At 38.8% G+C, this 12,675-nt stretch overlaps 1 protein-coding gene across 1 annotated transcript; it reads right to left on the bottom strand.

Annotated features, from left to right (window-relative positions):
- Window positions 1–1,028: 1,028 nt before the first annotated feature.
- Window positions 1,029–10,642, bottom strand: GJA1 (gap junction protein alpha 1). Its single transcript, XM_084623201.1, has 2 exons — window positions 10,402–10,642; window positions 1,029–4,106 (listed from the first exon to the last, which is right to left on the bottom strand). The coding sequence occupies exon 2, from the start codon at window positions 4,088–4,090 to the stop codon at window positions 2,945–2,947; it is 1,146 nt and encodes a 381-aa protein (XP_084479327.1). The 5' UTR covers window positions 4,091–4,106; window positions 10,402–10,642; the 3' UTR covers window positions 1,029–2,944.
- Between the last annotated feature and the right edge of the window lie 2,033 nt (window positions 10,643–12,675).

The raw sequence follows: 12,675 nt of genomic DNA, 5'->3' as shown, positions 1-12,675 counted from the left end.
AAGACAAAGGCCTGTCCTGCTCTACTCGACACTGGTGAGGCCTTAGCTGGGGTACTGTGTTAGATATTAGAAAAAACTCTAACTATAAGGATAGTTAAGTACTGGAATAGGCTTCCAAGGGAGATTGTGGAATCCCCATCATTGGAGGTTTTTATGAACAGGTTGGAAAAAACAACTGTCAGGGTTGGTGTAGGTTTACTTGGTCCTCCCTTAGTGTGGTGGAATAGGCTAAGTGACCTCCAACCTTACATTTCTATGATTCTATCATTTGTCTCCTGTCTCTTCCACAAAGTTTGCCATCCCCACCTTCTCAAAGGAGTGATCCATACAGAATATTCAGGTGTCTTCTTCTTGCATATATTTTTCTGCAGGGGTGACCTGACTAGAAGGTGAAACTGGTTAGAAATCCTGGTGCCCTTTGAAGTCAATGGCAAAACTCTCATTGACTATAATGGGGCCAGGATTTTACCCAGAAAGTTAAACTAACTAGTCTAGTTTCATTGTGAGCAGTGCAGAAGTAAACAAACAGCATAGCTGGTGAAATGTAAACTAGAGTCTGCTTCTATAATTAAGAAATTAGTAGCATATATAAGGATTTTTTTTAAAAGAAGCTGAGCCTTGATACTATCCTTTATTATTTTGCAGATAATTAAATGTATATTCCCAAACTATAGGCCAGAGTCTGACATCCTGATTCAGTGGACTAGCACCTTTCTGCATGAGTGGTCCCACTGATTCCATTAATTTAGTTTCACTCAGGGAACCAGAATCTGATTCTATGATTACTGTGAACTTTCAATTCAAAGCAAATTTACGGCTTGTGTACATGGGGGGTTTAAATCAGATCAAACTAAGTTAATCCAGTTTGAAAATACGTGCGTACCCACAATACAAACCATCACATAAACCCATGTAAACTGTTTTTATATGGGAAATGCTTTGGATGAATCCTTCCATCGCACCATAATCTTGAGACAAAAGATAAACAACAATCATGTGTCAAAGTAAAAAGACAATTAGAAAGCTGATTTATACTAAATTAAAAATTTATTGACTAAAGTATGTTCTCCAGACAACATGATCTGATGGTCTATGGCTGCATACATGCAATGAAGTTGAACATGACGGTAGTTGAACATGGAATGTCAAACAAATTAGTATAATGTGTTAAACAAAACCCTTTATCTGTGCTACTGCGCAATGAAACCAAGCAATGTATTCCCTTGGTTGATCTGTGTTGAGCTAAAAGGCAATGTGGTTGAAGAAACTGGTAGATTTCTTTAGCATATATTTCAAATAAATTAGTTAGAATTGTACTCTTTAGAAACCCTTTCAGCTTCACTTTCATTCCAAACAAAATCTAAGTGCAAACATCAGAATTGCTGAATTCATCTAGAAAGATTTAACTGTCAACATTGGATTGAACCAGACTATTACAGTTGAGTATATGATTATGTGTAGGACAAAAACAAAAAACAAAAAAAACCCAGTTACTGAAAAATTCATGTAGACACATTTTATTATTAATCCAACTCAAAGCATTTCTTCTAAGTTTCTCACATTAAAGACTAAAGCTTGTTTACAGTACTACAATCTCTATCATTCAAGCATCAATTATTACATAACAGGGAGAAGGACTAAATGATCTAATAGGTCTTTTCCATCTCTAACAGCTACAAAAGAAAATCATTCATGCCAGCAAGAGCTGCACCACTGCTACTTTTTGGACCTGATCATACAGTCCTTGCTCAGGCAATACTCTCGCTGGCATTCGAGAGAGTTTTTCCAGAGTAAGATCTACAGGATTAGGCGATTTTAAAAAAAACAAAACAAAACCCTCTATTCATACCTAACAAAGTAATAGCATCCATCATAGGATACATGGAAAATAAGATATTGAATTAAAATAAAAAGTCAGATGTGCTTTACTTGCACTGCAGGAATCATATAATGTAAACACCATGGTGGCCCACATCTCCACAAATACCATCAGAAAATGTCAACTATAAGTTTGCTGTGTGTGTTTCTCAAAGCTTGTGAGTGTGTCTTATGTATGCATGTCTCCAGGGAAATCCCTTCCCCACACAAATCCCAAATACACATACATGTGTGATAGAAATAACTGAAGGTGCCTTGATTGTCTGACTCCAACTCTTAAATCTGCAAGTGGTAGCAAAATGTTTTTTTAAAAGGCTTTCATTATACTGTATGTGTGAGCTGTTGAATGTGAATATTGCTTTAGAAAACAAAATGTGGATGATACTGTAGGAATGATGTAGGTGTGCAGAACATCCAAACTCCACACACAACAAAATCTACCTGTATGAAGAATCGAGAAGCCTCTGATCAATGTATTTTGGTGGGCCTTGTTTGAAATTTTCACTGATGTGATTCAAAGGATATAAAGTTATCCATGAAGAAGTCTATTGATGCCAAGAGGATCAAAAGAGAAAGTTTACCTTCAAAGTGCAAATTTTAATAATGGAATGTTCTTGACAGGGAAATGATCAAAGACAATCCTAGGTCTTTCACTTGTTCAACAGGAAAAACGTATCTTCATCTTCAGGCAGCATTTCATTCTGAAAAAAGTGATTTCTTTTTTTTTTAGTACAACAGAAGACTTTAGAAATGAACACACTATGCACACACACATTTAGACATTTACATCCTTTCTAGAAAAACAAAACCCTACCTTAATGTTGGCTAATCTTCTCTTCTTTCTTAGTATTTAAATTCTTTAAATCAGCTGCTTTAAATACCAATATGTACTGTACCACCCCCATGCCACCCCTAGAGCCCCAGAAAACACCAAGTAACTTAAAAGTGTTTATGTTTGTTAAAAACTCCTGGTTGAGACTATTAAGTACCACCTCCACTGGAACAAAATGAACACTGCATGCATCTTCCAATGCATTTCATTTAATAGTTGAGCAGCTCGGAATGGTTAGATCTCTAGGTCATCAGGTCTAGGTCTACTACTGGCTAGGCTGCTGGCTCTGCTAGGTGGCCTTTGGTCCACAAGGGTGAGGGGCTGCAGCTCAAGCCCTGATGCCAGTTTTTTAGTGTTCTGGGGATCATCATGTAAATCAAAGGGCTGGGCATGAGAGTTGGAGATGGTGCTGCCAGCCTGTCCCAATCTGTTCTGCTCAGCACTGTAATTTGCCCAGTTTTGCTCACTGGCTTGTTTATTGTAGTTACGACAGGAGGAATTGTTCCTGTCACCAGTAACAAGCTTGTAGCCTGGTGGAGACATGGGTGATAAGGGGGCAGTGGGAGAGGAACAGCCATTGAAATAAGCATATTTCGTGGATCCACATTCCTTGGCAGGACTCACAGTACCGGTGGGAGAGTAGGGGTCTGGTTTTCCTTTCACACGATCCTTGACACCCTTGAAGAACACATAGAAAAGCTCAATAATGTTCAAGGCAAGAGATACTAAAGACACTACCAGCATGAAGATAATGAAGATGGTTTTCTCAGTTGGACGGGAGAGGAAGCAGTCCACTCTGTGTGGGCATGGTTCTCGCTCACAAGTGTAAATAGCATTCAAGCTAAACCCATAGACGTACCATTGTATCACCAAGAAGGCCACTTCAAAGATAGACTTAAAGAGAATGGTGATTATGTAAGTACGGAGCAGTCCTCCTCGCATTTTAACTTTGCCATGCACTTCAATTCCATACTTGAATTTCTTCATCTCTATTTGTTTGAGGTGCATCTCCACGTTCACACCATCATTTTGGACACCCTTGAGCTCTTCTTCTCTCTTGTTCAGTTTCTCTTCTTTCCGCATCACATAGAACACATGTGCCAGATACAAGAGGGTAGGCACAGACACAAATATGATCTGCAGAACCCAGAAGCGCACATGAGAAATCGGAAAGGACTTGTCATAGCAGACGTTCTCGCAACCAGGCTGCTGAGTGTTGCACCGGAAAGCAGATTGCTCATCTCCCCAGGCTGATTCCACTGCTGTCCCCAAGAGCAAGATGCGGAAAATAAAGAGGACAGAGAGCCATACCTTCCCTCCTGCAGTAGAATAAGCTTGAACCTTGTCAAGAAGTTTTCCCAGGGCACTCCAGTCACCCATCTTCACAGGATGCTGGCTAAAAACAAAACAAAAATAGTAATAATTAAAGCTATGTTAACTGTATTCACACCTGTAGGTTTATAATGCATGTAAGCCACCATAACACAGTCCTTATCTTGGTTCATGGATGTTAGTCTAGAGGGGGATATGTAGGTGGTCAAGAAAAACTCTCCTTCTACAACAAGGAGAATATTTCATAGTAGTAGTTCCACTGGTGAGGCATCAAACAGAAGTCACTATAGAAAGTCCACATGAACAAAATATAGAGCCAGATCCTCTGCTGATAGTAGAACTGGCAGTCCACTATAATGTTAACTGGTATAGCTCTAGGAACTTGCATTTACACTGATTTACACTAACAGAAGAGAAATACGCTATGGTGAGCTCCTTAATTTGTAGGCCTGTATTTAATGTAAATAAAATATATGACAAGTTAAATATTGCATTGCATTTCAGTGCCCGATGGCAAATGTGTTTGCCAATTTCATTCCACTTTTCAATGGAAAGCAGTCACCACTACAAAAGTTGCCACCCGAGTTGGCACTAATTGGCATCTTTGTTGTCACAGTCTCAGCGCAGATGCCAAATCCTGAATGAGCCAGATCAAAGTGAAGGTTCAATGTGGAAGCAGTCTGGGGAAGTTTGCATTGACGTTGCCCGAGTATTCTCTGGATAAACAGAATATTTCAAATGCTTGGCCAGCAATCTAGATCAATCTTCACAAGTATTACATTCACACTTCAGTCAAAAAGAAAAGAAAACACATTGCAATATCATGCAAAAGCAGTGTAAAGGTTGTACAATTAAAATAATGAAAATCACAAAATACATAGGTTAAAATTATTTTTGCATGGTTAACTCAGCCAACTTTCACTCCGTATACTGTATGTGATATGTTTAAGAATATAGGTCCCCAAAGCTGAAAATATTTGCACACATGCTTAACTTGAGGTGACTCATAGTGTATATATTTAACACAGAAAACAGGACCAGAAAATATTAAATATATGAAATGTAGCCAAGCTAAGGTTCACATAGTGAAGAAACCTTAATGTCTGCATTTCCTGACTTATGTGGCTTCCTTATTTTGTGTTGTTTTTAGCCTTGTGTTTATGTAATTTCTGCATTTAAATTTCTATATTTTTTTTGAAAGAGAAAAAGGAAATAATGGAACAAAAAGGAAAGCAAATCCTTCCTATCTCCCCCATTGTTAGCCATATAAATATCACATGGGTGCCTTCAACAAATGCGCCAGCCCTGCAGTGTGCAAGTAATAGGTATGCATTTCAAGAAGTTTGAAATAAGGCTAGTTTAACTGTCTCTCTCAATTTGATATTGAAGTGTCCATTTCTAGATTATGTGTACCTTATGCAGCATATCTGCAAATACACAAATACCTTAAAATGTAATGAAATGGTCAATTTTGCATGCTTGATTCCTGGCAGAGGTAACAAGCACTGTTGCCTTTGGCCAAATGGTACATGTTAACCTGCCTAGAAATCTGTATCCTGGAACATCTAACCGGCATTGAAAATTTTGCACCTAAAAGAAGCATCCCTTTGGAAGCATGATTTGTCAGATAGTGATATTTAGTACCACGCAAACTGAGTAAAAGATTTTCCAATATTCATAACTTTATTAACTTCTAACCAGTTTCTTTCACAGTGGATTAGGGATGTACTCCTCTGTAAGGGCTATTGACTTGCCAAGTTCTACATTTCACATATTCGTAATCCAGAAATGATTGAAACTGTTTTCTTTAAACTTTCTCGGGGGGAAAAAAACCACCATAGACTTAGAATAGGATATTTCAGCCCCTGAAGATATTTTTTAGGAAAGTTAGGAGTGAAGGAAAACAGGAGGTTATAATGGAAACTGTTTGGCAACCTTAACCATAGTAATTGCTGTTAAATAAATTAACTGACACCAACCACCTCCTTCCCACAGGCAGGCTGAGGGAGCAAGAAGAGGCAAGAGTTTAAAGAACCTACTTGTGGTTGCTGTCTCTTATCCGTGAGTCCCTTCTAACCTCCTTAACCCACATGGACATCCTCCTAAGGGTATGAAGAAGGACTCCCCATAATAACCTTTAAACCCCCTCACATGATTAGCTCTTTTTCATGCAAGTAGTCCTTTGAAGAATCAGGCCTCTTTTAGAATTTAGCACAAGAGGCCATGTATCAACCTCTACAAGGGAGATTATAGGAAGTATTTATTTGCATTCCCATGTTAGTTCTGGGGAAAGGTGTTTGTCCTCACTGGTCCATTTTGATTGAGAAGAAGACTGACACATTCACTTAAGGGTCTCTGAAAAAAGATTATGAGCCCAGCAGCAAATTTTTTTATCATAAAAGCTGGCAGGTTATGCTACCTCAGTAAAACACTGCTTCTCAAGCTATAATTGTTGAAACAGAAAACAATCTGTTGTGGTGCATAATATATTAAGTTTGTTTAAAAGGCAAACTCCTTTCTCCATGTCCTAACTATGGAAATGGACAAAAGCAAGGTTTTTTTTTCTTCAAATAATAGCTTCTTGATTTTATTAGCCAGTTTTTGAATGATTTGAAAATACTGCATTAGCAGGCTTTCCCCAGGCTCAGTGGATTTCATTACAGTGTAAATGTTATTTCAGATTAAAAGTATGATTAAAAAACCAGAAGAGGTGTTATTTCTAGGCAGTTATAGGCTGCTTGCTTTTTAATTACACTCCACTCGGGTCCCTTAATATAGGATGATATACTCCAGTTTTGACTTACTTAATCCCACACCTGCAGTATTTTTAGAATTTATTGCCTATTTTCCAATTTGTTTCAGCATGCAAAATTGTAAAGTTTCATTATATCCTCTGGCAATACATACGCCAGGAGGACACATTCCTTGCTTGAATTACTTATACATAGTTCTGAAAAGCAAATTTTTTTTTAAAAAAAGAGATCAATTACCCTTTAGCATTTGCCAGTGCTAAAACACTTACATCAAATCATAACAGTGTGCTGTTAAGCAGATAACCTTGAAATGGCACAAACATATTATTCCTTTGCTTAAGTAGAGACTATTGTTCTATGAAGCACAGTATTTCAGTTTGTTGCAGAGAAAATTCATTGACTGGATCTACGTTGCTTACTTTCAGTGTACCAAAAGAGCATTTCTATTAATGAATTTACACTATTTGTTTACCAGATATTACAAAGAGTTTTTCTCTATTTCTGCAATGAACAACTATTTAAATGTTCTTACTGCTTTAAATTGCTTTAAAACTAAAGATCTCCTTTAGTGAGCAGCCTAAATATCTCTTACCTTTTATGATTTAGACTGCTTTTAGCAATGTCATCCTAATGGAATGATTGCATCATAGCACAGTGGCTGATATAACTGATAAATAGTCAGACCCCCAAATTCAGCAAGGTACTTAACTATGGGACTGGCATGAAGTAGCCTAAGTTCTTACTCATTACTATTTTATGTGATGATATAGCTTGTTTTGAGATGGCTAATACAAAACTTGGACAGTAAAGCATTTTAGTAGATGGATTTCTTCTCGGTTCTAGTCTGTGTGTGTGTGTGTAGAGACAGAGATTATGCTGTACAGAAGAAAGAACTATGACAATATTCATCTGTATGAGTTCTGGATGGCCACATGTAAAAGAAATTTGATCTATACATCACAATTGAGAAATTTGAGAACTTTTTTTTATGGAAGACATTCATCATGTCATGTGGTTCATATTTTCCAGGGGGAATAGGGTACTCTGAGTGCCCTGCTAAAGAGTCCAGGTCTGACTGCAGTGTCAGTAGGTCACATGGTAATGAGTAGATCAGGCACAGGGCTGCAGTGCGGTAAGTGTGTGGGATCTGAAATAGGGCTGTACAGCTGCAAGAGTGTTTAGGAAATGGGCTAAGAGCTCTGGCCCTCCCCTAAACTCCTGCAAAAGCCTGCCCTTGAAATGCAAATAGAAATAAATAACTAATAAAAAACAGAGCCTTTGAGAGGATTCCTTCCCCTTGAGCATCGATCACCGTGAGCCTTCCCCAAGAGCAGCCAACAGCTGAGGGAAAGGAGCTAAGATGCACGAGACTTGGGGTTGAGGATTTTTTTTTTAACGTTACATGTATTCAGTCTCACAAAGGTTAGGGAAATGGTACTCTTACATTCCACTGGGAAGGTAGAGTCCATCTGTAGGTCTGTAGATGCATGTCAGGGATAGAGAATTTCACCCACAAGACACAGAGGGCACGCTAGATGGTTGCACAGTAATTGGTGCTTAACAGTCATAACTGGTCATTTGTTTTCTTTTCCAAGCTTCTAGTACTAATAACCACTGATGGATTCTCTCCTCTATCTTTAGCTGCTCCTTCTACATCTATCTCATTCTTTTCTACCCAGTCTACCTCTATGGAGCTTTTCAGAAGGACCAAATGCAAGACCGAAAAAACACAAGAACTTCCAGTTGTACAAGTCAGGTCTCCAGCTTATGAAACCCATTAACAGCCTATGAACCATGCATTCATGTTTTGGTTCAAATTTATCTGTGGTGTAAGTCGCTGCAGATCCCTTTGAAATCAGTGAAAGCTGCATCCATGTACTGTAGGCATGAATTTGATCCTGTATGTTTAACATGTATAAGTTTTCAAATAAGAAAGCCTGCAAAGGAAATGTGGTATAAATGTGTATCCAGGTGCCCATATTCAAAGGGTGGAGGGAATATTATTTGTTTCACTAGGAACACTGCATAGACTTCCAATCCCACAAATGTCTTTTTACCTAAACTGAGGTGCATTTGATTTCAGCATCAGACTGTACTCGTTTTTCAGGCTAGATACAAATGAGAGCTGAAAGCATTTTACAATATTTAGTGTGTGTATACACATATTTGCTACAAATCAAATCCATTGCTCCTTCCTTTTCCCCATTTGAATTCAGCCCATTGCTCATCCTTCTCCTATTTGTATTTGCTTGTTAGGTATCATGGGTCAGTGCCAATGTTTAGCTTTGAAGGTTCTGAGGGAAACACTTCAGTAAACATTTCAAAGTCAGGGGACTTCAGGAGTTCTACAGCGCAGTGTGTGCTGTCCAGATGTTAAGATGGCAAGATGAAAGGCTCAGTGCAAGTTCCCTCCATGTGCACAGACACAGAGAAATCAGAGACATGAGTTGTTTCTCAGGTCTGCTTTGTTGTTGGTTTTAATGAAACTCACTTAGAAGACTCTCAGTGAACATTCTGTTAGGAAAATATCCCAAACTGCAGGGCCAGTAAGTTATATTAGGACAGATATGGGGAAATCCTAGCTGGGCACAATAAAACACAATTGTGATGTTCCACTGAAGTCCCTTCTTCATCCCCCTTGTTTTGTTCTTTAATTACTGGCAAGCACCCATGCAACAACAACAATAAAGAATCACACCAGAGTCTTGCAATCTGTTATAACTTCAGACAAGAGTCACGTCTGTGAAAGATGCTGCCCAAGAATTCCATTCCTCTTCAGTCCTGTACTACAGCATTCAAGGCAGATTATTGGAAATGTATCCTGACACATATTGGGACTATTCTCAGACTGTTTTCCTTACAGAACTTGCACAGGCATTGCCAGCGTGGTGAGGCGGATGCCTGAGTGCTGCAGGGCTTCTCTAAAATCCCTCACTGGGGTTGCTAACACAGACTAACTATACACAAACTGGATTTAAAGAAATCCTTAAACACACTTCTGGATTTTATCACATCCATTTAAAAGAAGGGGGAAAAATCAGCAAGACCACGTGAAAGTCACCAGATTAGTACTAGCAGAATTTTAACAAAGCAACTAATTAAGAACCTTGCTTTGCACAAACTATTAAACATCAGTCAAGATTGCCATATGAAAGCAAAATGCATGGGGGACAAATGGGAAACACTTAGTATATGGTCTCTCTGTTATTAACTTCTGAGACCTTTTCAGTGCAACAAGGGATTCTGGCACACTGATTAAGAAAAAATAACAATTTAAAAGTAAACTAGCAAATTTAGACCTAGAAAATTGTGCACATTGAATTATTTTACCAAAATCCAATAGAGAGTCTCATAATCCAGTTTTGCAGATGAAGTTTTGCCATAGTTTACCTGTTGTAGAACTAGGTTAGTAGTTGAAAATTAAAATTATTTAGAGAAATGCTCAAAATGTAACAAAAACAAACAATAAATCTCCAGAAATGTTAACTGGATAACTTCTTTACAAATGTTGTGCTGTTTTGTACAGTTGTGGTTTAAATACTCCAATAATGGGGAAAACAATAGAAAACTCCTGAAATCAAACAAAGTAAAAACTTTCCAACTTACCCCTGCTGATGATCAGAGAAGCAAGCAAACAAGTGCCTCTTTGGAAGAGTGAGCTAAAATGGAAAAGCAAGTTCAGGCTTTCAGACCTGTCTATTTAAACTTTAAAAGTCTACTGCTGTTTTGTAGTTTTCATCCTTCCTTACCCACTAATGAAAGAAAAGTGCTGATACCTCGTAAAAAAAGGTTTTTTTCAAACTTGGAACACTGGGAGAGCTTTTAACCAGCCACTGAAGGGAGGAGGGGAGAGGAGGGAAAGCTAGGGAATGGGGAGGAGAAAAGGGGGAGGAGGAAAAGCAAGAAGAGACAGCAGAAAACATTTTGGAATAAAGGAGAGAGTTTTGAGTGTATTGAAGTTGAACAAATGAAGAGTCACTCAGTAAGGAATATTTGAGATATACTAAGTAATACACTGAGTGGTAGTTTATCCAGAATAGGACTCAGGGTTACCTGGGACAAATGAGGTGGTTTAACTTTCTTAAGGAGTGTGGAGTCTTAGGAAAGGAAACAGAGTGAGAGGAATCAATTTGTAACCTGAGCCAGCCTGCCAGGCTCTGGCTTGGGATAGACTATTTTGCCCTCTTCATTCTCCTCCCTGTGGAGTGGCAGTCACTGCATAAGAAGTTTATCTTTAGTTTCTTTGCATATCTTTAGTTTACTTGCTTCCATTTCCCTTAGGTGCTCAACAGAAAGTAACAGTGTGTTTGTTAATGTACTTTTTCAGCCCTCTGGTTGCCTCAAGAGATACACAGCACATTATATTTTGGTGAAGATTCCAGGGGAGCAGTGAACTTACATTCCAGAAAACTCATGCCAGGAAATTTCAATACAACACCCACAAAATAATGCAGGGCATTCAATCTCAAATAGTGAGCAGCACTGAGTAGTCACAGTATTTCAGTTCATTTCACTGAATGCGCACAAGAAAAAGAAAAAAGACCCTTCCAATTGGATTGAAGTCAAAATGGCTTTTGCCCCGACCTGATTGCGATAAACCCCCTTACAACAAAATGCTTTCTCTGTAAAACACAGCAAATTTTGTACTGTCCATTATGGTGAGGTTTCTCAGACACAGAGTCAAACAAGTGTCCATATGAACTGGACCATTCTGGACACTACATTAGGAATTTTATTTGTATTTTTCTGTATCATGTGGTGTTGGCTCCTTTATTGCCCTGGCCTGGACAATGACTAGGATGGTTTAACTACTACTCCAACAGCTCCAAGTGGTTGGACAGCTCCCCATGACCATTCTTCTGTGATGCTCTACACTTAGAGTTTTTCAGTTTCATTTTGGGCCCTAATCCTCAGGGAAGGGTACTTCTGGATCCATTCAGGGTTCACAGCTTCTGGTCTCACTTAAAAGACTTATAACAGGGAGAAGGTAAAATAATAGCCATTTTGGTGTTCATCCCTGATTTTGGGTAAAGTTTCCTACTCATCTTCTTCTTGGAACTATGGATGTCAAACCATGTAACCCTAAGCATGGATAATATCATAGTCTTTTGCTTAGCTCTTATAGAGTGCTTTCTACCCATAGCTTTCAAAGTACTTTATAGATTAATGTAAGTATCATTACTCAGATGGGGAAAATAAGGCAAAGATATTTGTCCACAGACACACAGCAGGTTAGTGGCATGGCTGGCAAAGGAACCCAAATATACTGACTCCCAGTTCAGTGTACACACTGTCTCCTGTTTTAAAAAGATAACACATGGGTTATCCGTATACCCCTAAACCCTCCTTTTCCTGCGGCCACTGCCTGATACACTTGATTCTCTATCTTGTCTGGTTTCCCTTGATATTGGTCTGTTGTGTGAGGTGTTTTTTAGTTATTGTAGTCACCAAGCCCTGTGAGTATTGTTTTTCCTTTACTGGGAACTTTAACTCTGAAGAGGGAGAGCATCTGGGTAAGAGGATTGGGGCTATGTGCATTAGAGGGCCCTGGGCCCTTGCTGAAAGTTAAAATAATTTACAAGCCATGGGGTTCGGTCCCTTCTTCCCTCCCTCCCTGAATATGGGTGAGGATAGCCACTTAAGTAAATAAAATGTTCCTAATGCAACCTAGTATAGACTTTAGTTATTAAGTGGAGTATGGATACAAACCTCATTAGGTGACCATGGGATTATCAGCTGGATCCAGAAGGCCCCACACCTACTAAGGTGGGTGAGAAGATTTGGAGTGGCTTGGAGTTTGCCATTGGTGGAAGTGTTGTTCCTCCTGAAGATTGCCTTAATTTGAAAGGGAATCAGATTCTCCTCTACAGTCTGGCATGC

This window comes from Lepidochelys olivacea, assembly GCF_965140295.1.
Source record: "Lepidochelys olivacea isolate rLepOli2 genome assembly, chromosome: 3".
Lineage (NCBI taxonomy): Eukaryota > Metazoa > Chordata > Testudines > Cheloniidae > Lepidochelys > Lepidochelys olivacea.
Note: the sequence above shows the minus strand (reverse complement) of the source record. Positions and strands in the feature narration are given on the sequence as shown.